Source organism: Perissodus microlepis, chromosome 18, assembly GCF_051167445.1.
Source record: "Perissodus microlepis isolate ML-2025 ecotype Zambia chromosome 18, ASM5116744v1, whole genome shotgun sequence".
Taxonomy (NCBI): Eukaryota; Metazoa; Chordata; class Actinopteri; order Cichliformes; family Cichlidae; genus Perissodus; species Perissodus microlepis.
In genome coordinates this window covers 14,924,731-14,940,136 of record NC_140478.1, presented here as the reverse complement: position 1 = coordinate 14,940,136, position 15,406 = coordinate 14,924,731, and the positions used below count along the sequence as shown (strand labels likewise).

Here is a 15,406-nt window from a genome sequence, read left to right as displayed (position 1 = left end):
TTAATGAATGAACTGATAACTGGCGTCGCTTGACTGCTGTCAGGGTGTGTGTTTAAATGTTATTCCCGGTCAGAGTCGGCAGAGAGCAGCAAGCGCATCCCTCTCCTCCCGCCTCATGTGATTATGATCTGTCATACAGCTGCTTGAACAAGGACTGGAAAACTTGATGCACTTTGTTTGGGATTGTTCCTCATTTGAAATCATGTCTCTGTACCGAAATGCCATCTGGTTTTTGAATGGAATCCAGCAATATACAAGGTCAGTAGGATATCATTTTGGTGTTGATCTGCTGTGTGTAGGGATGCTGTCAAAAGATGCCTGGTAAATATCAATCTTTTTACTTGGTATTGTTTTGTTCTCTCTTTTTTTAAAACTAAAATTAAGATTTCTGCCCTGTGACATGCATTTCATGTTGTTTATTCAACCCCAAAAGCTGCTCCACAGAGCCATATCAAAGGTCTGATCACTGTGTGGCACAATCATCACACAAACTGCCCTTTATGTACAGTTACAATAGTTCTATTGACAGCTCGTGTGTCTTGAGGATGACAGTCTCATCGTCTCATCATCTCTTCAACAATGCAGGCTGTCAATCACAAGCCGCCTTTTGAGAAATGATCAGTCCTCGCCTTGTAGCATTACCTTTATTACATGTTTTCTGCACGCCCGTAGGAAGGGATACGAGGTGGCATCTAAAGAGTTTGATCCCCGGGACCTGGATGTGTCGGTGGTGGGGAGGTCATTTATGATTACTGGAGCCAACAGTGGAATTGGAAAAGCAACAGCCGTGGCTATAGCCAAGAAAGGTACACGCCGGAGGGTTGTGTTATCTGTCAAACATCACCACATAATGATAGCAAATAAAACCTGATGCTTTGTCTCCAGGTGGCACGGTCCACATGGTTTGTAGGAACAAAGATATAGCAGAAGAGGCCAAAGAAGACATTGTTACTAAATCTGGGAACACGGTGAGAATATTGACTTTGAATACAGAAAGTAAAAAAAATAAATGAAAAAATCCCCTGATTTATGAGAAACAAAGTGATGCCTAATCTTCATATTCTAGGAAGTATACATCCATATTGTGGACATGTCCCAGTCACGCAAAGTCTGGGAGTTTGCAGAGGCCTTCAAGAAGCAGTATCCATCACTGAATGGTTTGGCATGTATCACCTTTATTCTTTATTACAATAAATAGATTTCATATCCTCTTTCCTAAGCTAACTGTGTTAATGGTTTAGACTTAGTTGTGTGATTGGACTTTTTCTCTGCTTTGGCAGATAAACAATGCAGGGTGTATGGTGCACAAGAGAGAGCTGAACGCTGAAGGGCTGGAGAAGAACTTTGCCACCAACACCATGGGTGAGATTTTCTTCTGATGGTCAGACTGTTGTCTTGCATAACAATTTTTCAATTTTTTTTAATTTCCTTTTTCAGGGGTGTATATTCTCACACAGACTCTTATACCACTTTTACAGAAGAGCCGGGATCCAAGAGTGGTATGATTACACGCATAAGTGCACACAAACAAAGTGTTCATCTGTATAGTGCAGACAGCATAATGCCACTCTTGTCCACGTTGTAGTGGGTCATGGTGTTGTAAGCACACTGATGTATTTATTCCCCCTCCCGCCTATTAGATCACTGTGTCCTCAGGAGGCATGCTGGTACAGAAACTCGAGGTCAATGACTTGCAGTCAGCGAAGGGCTACTTTGATGCCGTTATGGTCTACGCACAGAACAAGGTAAGACAGGAAGGTGTGGTCCAGAGTTTTTAAAAATTAGGTTTGAATCTGCTTTACATTGCACAATACCATGTCTGACTGGTTCTATAGGTCATTTAAAGTAATGGAGAAGACTTACGTAAGATGTAAAGAGGCCACATTGTGTTGTTCCTTTTCAGAGACAGCAGGTGGTGCTGACAGAACAGTGGGCCAGAGCCAATCCTGTCATTCACTTTTCTGTCATGCATCCAGGCTGGGTAGACACACCAGGTACGCTCATTTGAGCAACAGTTGCAGTTTTTCTTGAACGGTATCTTAATTAGTCTCCCTCCTTTCTCAAAAACCACAAATACAATTAACAGCTAGATCTATTTTCTCCTTGTTTCCAGCCGTTTCTACATCAATGCCTCAGTTCCACCGGATGATGGAGGACAGGCTGCGTACTGTAGAACAAGGAGCCGACACAGTCGTGTGGTTGGCTTTGTCCAGGGTGGCTTCCAGAACACGCAGCGGGCAGTTCTTTCAAGGTAAACAACACGAAATGTGACGGGCTCCACCATATTATCTGTTAACCTTCTCAGGTCAACTCAAGCATCGTCATCGTCTGGCGCCACCAGTTCTGACAGCTTACATGTGTTGCAGATCGGAAGCCTGTTCCCACCCACCTCCCTCTGGCTTGGACTCACAGTTCGGCTGAGGAGATTCAGAGTTTCATGACTCAATTGGAGAATCTATCCAAAGCTGTTCAGTTGCAAGCTGACGCAGATCCCGCTGGACCTTGTAGACCACAGTTTGTCTAGTTTGTCTGCTTCTCCACGTCATAACCATATGACCAGCAACTGGAAAAGGTGTCGTCGATTCTTAACAAGCCTCCTGTCTACAACAACAGTTGCATGTTTATGAAACTGCGTTGTGTAGTGTCACAAAATATTGATTAAAGACGAAATAACTGACTTGATTGCATGTGCACTCATGTCTTGTATATTTACATTACAAAAACAGATTTCTGACTCATGCTTTATATTTGGAAATTTGCACAAATGTCCACAGTGCTTAAATCTCAGTTGTGCAGTTGATGTCTGATGAAATAGCAAAATGGCTTTTCTGCACCTGATTGAGCAATCAGGTGCATATGTTACATATTTGCACAATATTACGGCAGTAAAACCCAACCTAACAGATGGAATGTGGGGGAAAAAAATACCCCTCATTATCTCCAATTCAGATAACTGAACCATGACCAAGCGTGCTGGGAAGGAAACACTTTCTTCTATATAAACACCAGATGACAGTGTTGTGTCCGTTGGGAGAAAAGACTGTACTTGTGTTCTTGCAGAGCAGTGGGATAAACTAGATGTTTTCATCCTCAACTGTCTGGGTGTGGATTTAAATGCTATTTCCACAAATGGTCAGCAGAGAGCAGTAAACGCTCTCTCTCAGCCCGCTTCCTTTCATACTGATCCATCACAGCTGGTTGACAAACACCAGTAAATTAGTGGACTTTTTGCAATTGCTTGCTTGAAAAACTCCAGCATTTCACAATCGTTATTTTGTAAGAATCCACATTTTCCTTTTTTTTTTTTTTTTTTTTTTTTAAATAATTTTATTTTTATACAGTATTGAACCAAAAAAATAAGTGGTGCATTCACATTTTTCCCAAGGGATTCTTTTCAAGTTTGAGCTCTACAAGGGTAAAACAGTGAAAAGCTTGAAGCTGGATCCATCCATGTTAAAACTCTCAGGGAACAGGAAGTTTGGTCAGATTTAAAAATCATCTAGAAGATTTCGATGGATTCTTTTTTTTCCTGTAGTAAGATTTTTATTCCCCATTTATGTGTTTACTGTATTTTTTTGGAAGGGGCGATGAGTCGGGTTCCCAGTGTCTGTCTCTAAAAGAAACTTCCAGTCCATGCGTAACAACAGTCCAAAGAAAAACAACTACCCCTCCCCCTCCCTCCAGTCCAGTCTCTTCCTCGTCTCCTTCACAGTTCGTCTTCTACGCAACGTAGGTGTACACTTTACGGTCCTCTGGTGTCCTCGCCAAGTATTCTCTTTCTATAAGTCCCTCTATCCGCTTTTTGATTACCACAGGGCTCGGAAGAAAACGTGCCCGGAGCTGCTGAGTGACCTGAACAAACACACAAAAAACGAAGAACAGAAAGTAACAGCATTAAAATTGTTGTTAATTATTTGAAAAAAGAAAATGGATTCTGTACAATGGACGAGTTCCTTACCTCTGCAACCAGGACATTGTGTTGCATCTTCTTCCTCGACTTCATGATTCGGACAATGGCTGCCTCAATCTCGTGCTTCCTGTCGTCATCCACTTTCTGCCGAGTCTCTTTCCTTTCAGGGTCTGATTCACCTTGTTTAGCAGCAACTGGAAAAATTGGATACAGGAACTGTATTACAGAAAGGAAGTGTCCTAACTCCACTTCAAGGATTGCTATGGTTACACAGCCACCATGTAACAGTATTTCAGAACAGAAGCCTTTACTTATGCATAGCCCTAAATTAAAAATAAAAAAAATAATAAATTATTGTGTTTTTATTTTGAGTTAAAAAGCTGTATGGTATTCTACTTGTGGTACTGAATCAGTCAGTATTAGATAATATAAGTACTAATATGCAATACTATAATATTTTTAAAAAGCACAGCGGTGATGACCCATAGATCCTGGAGTGTCAGCCGTGACAGACAGAAAGGGTCCCGGAAATGACACAAGACATCAGCGAGCTCTGGTGCATTACACACAGCCTTTGCTCACCTGTCTGAATTTTGACTCTGTGCAGTCTCGAGGTAAACTGATCGTTGACTGTAAACACGTGTCCATTTTCTATCTCCTTGGACTTGGGCTCCTTAGTGAGAATTCGCTGTGTGGGTTTCCCACATGCTAAAGACTGTAATGCTCGCACCAACTCTCGCTCTGGAATATCTGTCTCCTGCTGAATCTCCTGTAGAAAAAAAGAAATTGGCTTTAAGTGAAAAACTGTGACACCAATATGTACGAAAACACACATATATAAAGACATTAAGTCATATAATGGTAGAGTGCAGCCATATAAAAAGTGTGTTCCCACCTCAAAAGTGCACTTTTCTCTGTTGTTGAAGAGCATGAGGATGGTCATCTGGAAGGTGGAGACCTGTAGTATGTGCTTGCGGGTGTTAGACCCTGTCACCTGGGCACCTCCCATACCCAACTCTGAACCATCCTCCTACACATGGAGAAGGTTTAAAAAACATGTTTTGCTGCTTAACAGAAAGATTATGAAAATCCTCAATGATACTGATTTAATCACAATAAGATGCATTTTAATTTCAATACTAAAGCAGTTTTGAAATGCAGAATCTACCTTTTTAACAGCTCCATAGAAAGTTGCGTTTAGGTCAGCTCCTCCCATGTGATGCTGTAATGTGAGCTGTCTACCACTGTGCTTAGCTAGGTAAAATCTGGTAAATAAAAACAAAGGCGGTGAAAAACAAATAAATGAAAAGTACACTGAGATCTTCTTTGTATTGCAAAACATATGAAGAAAGAGGATTACCGTCTGAAGACTTCAAAGGCGTGTCTGGGAGCAGGGGGGATGGTGCATTTAGGTGTTGCAGACTGTGTGGGCCAGTAACCAGTAGTTAGGACTCTTACTGTGAGGTCCACACCACTTAAAGATGCCTGGAACACGTACATGAAAAGCAGATAACATGACTACACACCCATTACAGCTTCAATGCAGAATATCTGGTATCAGACAGAGTAAGAGAGCGAGACAGAGAGAGATGGTACTCAACAAATCCTGAATAAAGGAGAAAAAAAAAAATCCATGGGAGATTTCGGCCCCAAAAGAGACAATCAACAGCCAAATTAATGACCCTATGAGCCAATCATGTCGTTTGACTAGCGCATATACACAGTAAAGCCTCCACTGTGTAGTTTAAGGCATGTCTACTATTGTCTACCAAGTAAAGATGTGGGTCAGTGTACTTATCTTTCTGAGATTACTGTATTCATAAAGTAAATTAGCATTTGATATGTTCAAATGTTCCTTTGGGGTGAGGCAGAGACGATCACATCAGCACTCTGGACACGAGTAGAACTTTGACTTCTAATCTAAAATGTGCTTTGTGACCACGAGTTAATGCTCTCTAGTCATGCTTTAAAACAGGACTTCTAAATAACAACCTAAACAATGACTTCTGCTTTTTAATTTTATTGTGAGACATGACACCAAACATCACAAAGTGTGGAGATAAGGCACTGACAGATACATATTTCATCAAAATAAAGTGTGTGCCTGAGTTGAACATGCAAGGATGTGCTGTGTAGCTGTATGAATGTGCAATGCATGGGTGTATGAGGCTCTATATCTTAAATCCTGCTGTGCTATCATAGAGTTCGTCAGCTGTGCTGGGTTTTTCTGTGTGCCTTGTTTTTCTGACGGACTTACTGATGTAGTTTGTATGTGTTGCCTGAACTCATCCATGGTAGTGTTGGAGATGCTCATGTCTCTGAACATCCCTTCCAGTTTTGAGGTGAACTGACAGCCACACTCTGTCTGTAACAGAAAGAGACGAAGAAAATGACGTGAACCCTCTGACAAAGATTTAGACAGGTGAAGAGAGGAAGCATGAGATAAATGATATGAGAATGGACAAGTCCCGTGCATACATTTATATACAAAACGACTACTTTTTAAATGGTTTTTACCTTGAGCTTAGAGATCATGTTCTTTTCTGAGTCGTCTGAGACACTCTTGTTACTGAGCAGCCGACGACCCAAATGCTGCTTGTAGTACCTTTCAAAAACATCCTTCTCCTGCATGAACCGGAACAACACCATGGCCTTGTCAAGAATCGACTCCACTTCCTGTTCCGTCAACTATTCAAACAAGAAAAGGGCAGAAACAAGGTAAAAAGCAGAAGTCAGCTGCTAACAGAAAACTCTAAATGACTTCCAGATCTACTTAAGGTTTTTGAAGAAGCCACTCACCCCTTTGACTCCCTTCTTGAGCTTGTCATCAATAAAGAGTGAAAGGTACTCTGGAGAGCGGGAGTTGAGGTTCAGGAAATACTCAAAGTCTCCAGCTATAGTTTGTTTGAAGAGTCTGTCGTTGTTGAAGGCCTCGAGGAGGAACCGATCAAATCGTGTTTTCAGGTCTAGCAAACCCTGTTCAAAAGGTGGTAACAAAGAAGTTATGTAACCCAGCACGATACAAGTCTCTCTTGGTACTTTAAGCATGATTAACTTGATATTTAAATCTTCTAATGCTACACTTTTTTCAGATACCAGAGGCATACCTGAATGTAGTCAACTGGGTTCTTGCCCTCTCCCTCTTCTGACACCAGAGCTTTGCCTTGCTCTCTCAAGTAAGAGCTCATACACTCGCACATTGTTTTCAGGCCATTTGGCACACGACTAAACAGCTTGTACATGCATGCCAGGTCTGAGAGTGAGACGTGAAGTAAAAAACAATGAGAAAGGAAATTCTTTGGTGTTTTTTTTATTTTTTTATTTCTGAATTGTGCACAGAAAAGTCATGAATGATTTAATGCTTTTACCTTCCGTTTTGCCATTCTTAAGCATATGGACCAAGCCAGAGTTCTCCATCTCCACAATGGTCTTCATGTGTTTTGAAATTAGCTCCCTTTCCACTACTTTGACAATGGGTTCCTCTGTGGACTTGTCCAGGCAATGCATAACTCGCTCAATCTCTTCATTGATTCTGGCCTCTACCTTCTTTATGTAGACACTGGCACAGTTTTCTGCTAAGAACTTTTGGCTTTCCATCTGAAACAAGCACATATTATGTGTTGTTATAGAAATTATTTAGAATAGCAACAAAAAGATGGAGTAAAAAGTGCATAGCACAGACTCACCTGGAAGAATTCTGCTGACATATCTAAGAAAGGACCCTCAAAGTCCTCCTCGTATACAGACCTGCCATCCAGGCCTAGAATCATCAGCATCTGGCAGGCATTTCTGATAGCTCCCCTGCAATGAATTGTAGAGCATTCGAAATAAGGACAGAAAAGTAGCTCATCACTCAATTTTGTACTTGAACAAACTTTCAGTTCTGCAGTAAAGGTGTTCTAAAGACCAAGAAGTGAAGCACTATTCTTTCACACCTGTCTACAACCTCTCCCTTTCTTTCCCGTGCAATCATGTCCAGTAAAGTCTGTCGTAGGTGATCCCGAATGCAGCCGTAGCGCACCACCTGGTCTCTGAATATGATGAGGCCGAGGTTGTAGACGTTTTCCACATTGTTTTGCTGAACATAGACCCTGTCCTAGAAGACATGAGAACAGAAGATGCCGTTTTCTATGAAAATATGTACTATGATAAACTATGGTATCAAAAAAGGGATGGATTTGCCGTACTGTGATTATACAAATACATAGTAGCATATGTCAATTTACAAAGTAAGAAGTGGCTTCCAATAAGGTAGGTTGTCAGCCTTCAGTAGATTAAAACAAACAAAAAACCCCACTGTCTGGGCTAAAGAAAGAGGACAGTACAGAACTAAAGAACTCCAGGACAGCTGTGTAGTCTCTGTACTGACGGTGCCATTGTTTAGCCTACTGTTTTCTAAGGAGCTTGGAAAGAAAAGCGTCTGGACTTCTTTGAGTTGCTTGAAGACGTTTCACCTCTCATCCGAGAAGCTTCTTCAGTTCTAAGGGTCAAATGGTGGAGTCCCAGATTTAAACCCAGTGGGAGTTTCCCCCCATAGAGGGACAACGGACCCCCTGATGATCCTCTACCTAATCACATGAGCCAAGGTGTGAAAGCGGGTGTGAGTCACAATCAGCCAGGGTTTCGGGTGAGCTCATTGTGAAACCTGGCCCCACCCTATCATGTGATTTCCTGAGGTCAGATGACCCAGGATGTGAGTGGGCGTTAAGGCGTCTGGGAAGGGATCGCAAAACTGGATTATAGATGTCAGACAGTTGGTGTCGTAAACCACCGCCTCTGTTTAAAGATGGTCGCTCACAGTGGACGTAAATGGCTTCTTTCACTCCTCTTTCAAACCATCTGAGGAGTGAAAGAAGCCATTTACGTCCACTGTTAACACAAATGGCCATCCCTTAAATATCACAAAATTATTTCCATGTGCAAAAACACCAAACAAGTTACAAATGCTCTATGAAATCTTAAAGATCTTTTACAATTACTGATGTCCAGCTTCAGAACTTTTTACATGAGGAGTATGACTAAAACACAAATGCATACCTACCATGTACATGAGGATGTCTCTGATCATGACCATGGCAGTCTGGTGGTCATTCCAGGCCTGATTCAGTGTTTGCAGAAAATTATTATTTAAGGAGTTTAGGACATCTTCCCGTACCTGAAGATATAAATAGTCAGATAAAGTCATCTCAACATCTGGTGTGGTATTATGAATAATTGTCTTCTTTTCAGATCAATTCTCATCATTGTCTAAAATACTTCGAATACTGATGAAAGTTTCTTTACCTTGTTGATGAGGTGCTCAGTGACCACCTCCCTCAGGCCTGTGTACAGCTTCTCCCCATGTTTGTGGAGCACCATTGTGTAGGCGTTCCTGTACAGCTCCTCAAAGCTCAGTCCACTGTTGTTTTTCCTCTGAATCTCCTGGATAGCATTCTTTAGAAGGTCCCAGATGTTGTTCACATATTTCTCATCCATTGTCATCTGTGAGAGACAAATATTAAATTCATATACTTTGATTAATGCCTTTTTTGTTTTTGATACAATGAAAAAGGATTAGTCTTTCCAAAGCAGGTCTATCTGATGTATCTCATGTCTTTTGCATATGGTCAGTAACTGTTTTGTAAAAATATAAAGACATAACTTTTTTCTCCCTTCTGTTGGAAATTAGTGTAGGAATGTTAAAAGCCACATCTCTGAAACGAGGAAACAATGCAGTAATGCCTGGACTATTCTGTTGTCTGTCACATATTTTTGTGGCATCTGCCAATATTCTACCAAAGAGAGAGCGAAAGAGACAGACTGTACCATCTACTTCAGCAACCTGAATATTATGCCAAAAACAAGCAAGGGTGGCTTGTTTAACAGGTTACCAAACACCCTGCTTTCTGCTTCATAAAAAAAAAAAAATTAACTTTTTTTTTTTCTTAATTCATGACAAACAATTAAACTCTCTAAATCAAGAAATAAGGCCACTGAGTCATAACATTTGAAAACAACTGTACCTATAAAAGAGGTAGGTAAGTAGGAAGTAGATGTGAATTCTCTCAGCAGAAATCTTAACCTGATTTCAGTGGAGCCAAGCTGTTCAATCTGCTAGAAATGTTTTCTCAATTTTTTTCCTTCTATAAATACCTTTTTTTCCTGACAGTTGCATGTTACTGGGACTGTAAATGGCATGTTAAAGCTTTTATCTCTTAAGGGAGTCTATTATGCATTTTGAAAAGGTGTTTAGGATCATCATCTATATCTTGGTTGTGTGTTCATTAAACAATGGACCAGTTCATTTTTTTTTCTCTTTTTTGGCCAAATATACCTCGCTAACTACTGACAAAATCATTCTTATTTTTTCTTCATCATCTGTTTTGGGTTTTTCTTTTTCTAAACTGTCCTAAATGTATCAGGCTTGATCAGATGCTTATATGCAAACGTCTAAGTGTGAATTTGTGGTAGGGGTGGCTGTGATGGGTTGGCCAACATCAACACCATAACCTGTTCAAGTTATTTTGACCATGTTTACTTTAGCACCTTGTTGGGATGAAGTTGCGCTAGCTCTGCATGACAATGTGTGTTGATATCCTCCGCGGGCGGAAGCAAAAGCGTAGCGTGACTAAATAGCAACAAACAACCCTGCTTATCGTTACCATAGCGCACTGATACCTGCAGACTGACTTAGCAAATGTCAAGACAGCTAACACGGCCAGGCCCGCTACTTAGCTAGCCATCTTCTCACTGAAGTTTCAATTAATGCTAACATAAGCTCATGACAAATGACGGTGACATTTACAAACCAATAAGCCAGCTAGCATTAAATAAACTGCTCGGTAATACGCCCAAGGTAACTGCTCAGATTGAAGCAGTTTTCGCTTGAGTGACATTTTTTTTTTTTTCGATTGAGCAACTAGTTAGCAGGCAATTACTAGCATAAAGACCTGTCATCCCCTGACTCGTCTCATAGTTTCGGCTCATTTCACAAAGCTCATACAGTTCTCAGTACTCACAGGAAAGGCTCGTATCCTCATCTTGGTGTCCTTCTTGGGGCCGCTTTTTAGGTTGGACATGATTAGTTGCAACGACTATCCTTTCTAAGTTGACTTAAAGACTACATGAAAGGCAGCTGCTAATTTGCTTTCAGCGCCCGGAAAGCGACAGAGAAACTCGGTGACCTCCCCTGTGGGAATTAGGTCGCCCTGTGTGTCTGCTGTGTTGTTGTCAGTCGTTCTCCTCAGTGGTTTTGGCTAGTGTTAGCTTGTATGCAGTGATGGCGGACGGCTGTTCTCCACTGCGCAATCCGAAATCTCGCGAGAGGAGAAAAGTCACTAACAGGTGCATTCCACAGGTTGGAAGTTAGCGGTTCTTTTTTTTTTTTTTTTTTTGAATAAGCTTTATTGACAAAGCACAAAATATAGATACAAATTACAAAAACAGTGTCAGGGGGTTTGGTAAAAAACAGAATAGAACAGTCTAGTAAAGAATCACATAACATTGAACAGAGAACATAAGTTTATGGTTTTGACAGCGTTTACATTTTGGGAATGTTGTATGGTTTTAACATATTGTTTGGTTTCATTTAAAAAGCACTGAAAGGATGGTTTTGCGTTAGAAAATTTCAATTTATGTATATGAAATTTAGCCAGTAATATCAGTAAATTAATCAATTAAAATTCATTTGCCCTGTCCGTGGGGTACTTAAAGAAACCAAACAGTATTTCCTCATAACAAAGAGAGAACTCAGAAAAGATAAAAGAAACAACAAAAACACAAGCATAAATTAGACGAGATAATCCCTCCGCTTTCGTGAGTAAAACTCTCCCTTTACTGGATAAATCCCGCTGCAGCTAAGCATTTAGCTTATGTTTTATCCAAAATTGGAGTGAAATTATGGGAGAATCTGGTGGATTGATTTTTATTAATGATGATACCAAGGTAAGTGACAGACTCTTTCACTGGGATGTCAGCAATACATAGACTGGTACAATTTCTAAGGGCAAGCAGTTCACATTTGCCAATGTTTAAGTGGAGTCCTGAAGCTAAAGTAAAGGCATTAATTGTGTTAATAGCTATCTGCACCTGTGAAGCATGTTTTAAAAAGAGTTTGTTTTGCTGCAGATGAGCCATACTCTCTTAAATATTAGGCAGCTTCAAATTCGAAGAGTTCCAAATTTTGACAGTAGAAATAACTGGTTAGGGCTTTATCCCAGAAACGTTTCATTAATGACAAAATATCTTCAATCACTTTTTCATGTTTTAGAAGGGAATTATTAAGTTTCCATTAGCAGCTCCTACAAGTTTGGGCAGCATTAGGATTGAGAAAGACTTGAAGTGATACTGCTTTGTGGTCCGCGAGTGGAGTTGGCACTATATTGACTATAACATTATTTCTATCTAAGTAATCAGAGACTAACCAGAAGTCAATACGGGGTTTAGAAGAGTTGGATTTGTTACTCCATGTAAATAGTCTGGTTTTAGGGTTTTTAAATTCTCCAAATGTCTATTAAATGAAATTTTTTGCATAAATGTATTTAAACAACAGGACAGAGTTATTTGAGCTAGGTGGCCATCTGTCTAGTGAAGGATCTGCAGCAATGTTAACATCGCCGAGTTAGATGTCAAGTACTTTTCTGGAGACGTCTTCTTGCTTTTGCTCAGGGACACCTGAGAGCCTGAGGTTCCATCTCTGATGGTATCTTTCAACTTCGTTGACTTTTAGTTCTACTTGAGACAATCTGCTGCTGTTTTTTCTTACAAGTAGCTTTAACTGTTTTGGTAACATTCTTCAGAGATTCTACTTCCAAGAACATGAAGCCAATAGACTTCTTCATGGCTTCGATGTTAACAGTATTCTTGCTGACCATAGCCTCCAGATTATCCAGAGCGCTCATTAATTAAAGTAGCAATGTTGTTTTGCACATCAGCAAGAGTTATATCACTTTTGTGTTTTTTACCATCGGGTCTGGCCGGAATATCGGGGTCCGAATCCGGCAGTGGCATCAGTTCAGGACTTTTGCTGCAGTTGTAGTCATGTTCGGCAGCCACGGCATTCTTGGGAGTGGTTTTTGAGCCAGCTATAGGTGTATTTCTCTCCATTTCCTCGGTTGCTCCTTTCGTTAGACTTTTACATTTCATAGGTGTTTCATAGGTCTTTTACTACCCTGAGTTGTTGGAAACATCTGAGCTATCGCTTTGCAAAGAAGCTAGGGTCACGAAAAAGTTCTTTGAAATATGGTTCATGAAGCCGTTACTTAGAAGTACAGCATACGTGTACTGAAGGAACAGTCAGTAGGATAACTCACTTGTAATTCAGAGAAAAAACGAAAGCTGAAAGGGAAGTAAAACTGCAAAATCCTGCTAACCCGCGGAGAACAGCGTCTACCTCGGTAGCCATCTTGGCTCCGTTAGCGGTTCATGTCTTACATACCTTGATGGTTACATCGGCAATAATAATTAGACAATAAATAAGTGAAGTCTTAAGTAAAGTATTTTATCAACCGTTTCATCTTAAAGTAAAACACAAGAAAGCACAATGTATAGAAAAAATATTAGATTACCTTTTGAATCCTTCATAGTACCGTCGACTTTATCACTTTATTCATCTCTCACTGCCATTTGTAAACGAGGACATAGGTTGCTAGGAGATAGATATTGGAATTTTGTGAAATATATTGTAGTTTGACTCATGGGGGGTGGGCTTACTGGGCTTAAGCCCGGGTCACACTGTAATTTGTTTCATAGTTAAATGCCTGGCTGACAACTGTATAAAACAAAAACTACACACAATATTCGAAGCACATAGCGCACAGTCGTAAATTCCCCCTAATTTTGGTATGATCCGAGCTCGGACACTCGCTGAGCACAGCATTTACACACGTGAGCGAGGGGAAGAAGAAGCTGCTGCGTGCGAATTTGCTGTAGGAAAAGTGCAGACAGGCAGACAGAGGAGAGCTTAAGTTTGACCAGGTACCAAAGCAAATCATTCGCACTGTACAAATAATGTAAATATGACGGTGTATCACAAAAGATTGATATCAAACTGATCACTTGACCCATATATATTACGTTACTTGCTCTTCGAGTGAATCAACAAATGGCGAAATGAAAAGCTGAACAACAATGCTGTTTGTTTTTTTTAGAGAGTCTTAGTTTACGTGTGTTTATTTCATATTTTCAGTTGTTACCCTCCACGGCTAAATAAAGCACTCTAAATCGGTTTCAGTAAATGTACTGATTTACACAACAATGGACATAAGGGGCTTATTTCAAAGTAAAATCTCAGGTAAATGTTATTTTATATATTATGCTTTGTATGTTGTTCAATATATTTCTTTGCAAACGAGGAATTTCAATAGACTTCAGTATATTTACAGTTGAAACCAGACATTTACATACACCTTAGGGGAAATAAACAAAACATTGAACATCAAGTAAACTTTTTTGTTTTAGATAAATAAATATTGAAATATCTTTTAAATTAGTTAAATGTCAGAATAAAGAGAGAGAGAGAGCTGTCTATTTTTTTTTACCACTTTCATCAAATTTAGGAGTATATATACACTAAGTTTATTGTGTCTTTAAATAATAAGAAAACTCCAGACGATTCCATTCTGAGCTTAAGAAGCTTCTGATAGGTTAGTAGAGTCCATGAAAAATAAACATTTAGTCTGATTTGATGTTTTACAATTTAAAAAGTGATTGTGTTTATATCTGAAGAGTTTGTAAATATCTGGTTTCAACTGTATATTTGATGATGGTGGTGTTTGTCTTGATTGTCAGCACAAAGAGGGAGCGAGAGGAACAGAGAGGGAGATGGAGAATGAGGACAGAAGAGAAATGGAACAAGAGCCAGGTGAGACAGACATGTTACGGTAGTCAAATGGTTGTTTGCCAAAACTCATTAGAACATGTATCTAGTACCTAGTGTATCTTTTTGGAATACTTGAATAATATTGACCCTGAAAATGTCATTGATAGGTTTGTAAAACTCAAGCCTCGAAGATACAGTCTCATGTTACCACAATAAAGAGGTGTTGTCAGTGTAGTGCAGGTCTATGATGATTTTCAGTGCTACTATCATCTAGTTTTGATTCTGGTTCTGTCTTGGTTAAGTCCTGAAGTAGTCCTGATTTTGAACTGTTGTAGTCCTGTTTTAATTCCGGGTCAGTTCTGGATCTGGTTGAATTGGGGTTCAGCAACTCCACCCCCCAGCCTCCCGCCCCCCTTCCAATCCCACATGCATACCACCCTTTAGGGCTAAGCTCTGGGTGTATAAAATGTCTGGCTCCGCCGCTGGTTTGACTATGCTCAGTGTCAGTGTTGCTTCTTTCCGGTCCCTCCTTCACTCTTTGAGATGCCCATGGTCAAATATCGATGATTGACCCGCAGCTGGAAGACTGAATATCGTCTCACTGTCATGACGACGCTTTCTGAAAGAGAAAATGAAATTCAACAACACAGAGATAAGAGCACTACGGAAGAGGATTAGGGCCACTGGGGAAAAAAGCA

General features: G+C 40.2%; 2 protein-coding genes across 3 annotated transcripts; one reads left to right on the top strand and one right to left on the bottom strand.

Moving 5' to 3' along the window:
* Positions 1-187: 187 nt before the first annotated feature.
* dhrs12lb (dehydrogenase/reductase (SDR family) member 12-like b) lies at positions 188-2,682 on the top strand. Its single transcript, XM_084911852.1, has 10 exons — positions 188-258; positions 673-806; positions 886-968; positions 1,067-1,162; positions 1,281-1,362; positions 1,438-1,499; positions 1,641-1,745; positions 1,904-1,994; positions 2,114-2,251; positions 2,367-2,682. Exons 1-10 carry the CDS (start codon positions 203-205, stop codon positions 2,522-2,524), a joined length of 1,005 nt encoding a protein of 334 aa, XP_084767978.1. The 5' UTR covers positions 188-202; the 3' UTR covers positions 2,525-2,682.
* A 101-nt stretch (positions 2,683-2,783) lies between these two features.
* Positions 2,784-13,474, bottom strand: LOC146367563 (cullin-3-like). Of its 2 annotated transcripts, none has more exons than XM_084911850.1 (16): positions 13,456-13,474; positions 9,194-9,391; positions 8,952-9,065; positions 7,846-8,006; positions 7,597-7,711; positions 7,279-7,507; positions 7,018-7,163; positions 6,710-6,886; positions 6,428-6,598; positions 6,168-6,275; positions 5,271-5,395; positions 5,079-5,175; positions 4,806-4,940; positions 4,493-4,679; positions 3,959-4,104; positions 2,784-3,852 (listed from the first exon to the last, which is right to left on the bottom strand). In XM_084911850.1, exons 2-16 carry the CDS (start codon positions 9,389-9,391, stop codon positions 3,721-3,723), a joined length of 2,241 nt encoding a protein of 746 aa, XP_084767976.1. In that variant the 5' UTR covers positions 13,456-13,474; the 3' UTR covers positions 2,784-3,720. The 2 variants fall into 2 exon arrangements, with proteins under 2 accessions (XP_084767976.1, XP_084767975.1); XM_084911849.1 differs by lacking the exon at positions 13,456-13,474 and adding an exon at positions 10,909-11,205.
* Positions 13,475-15,406: the final 1,932 nt, after the last annotated feature.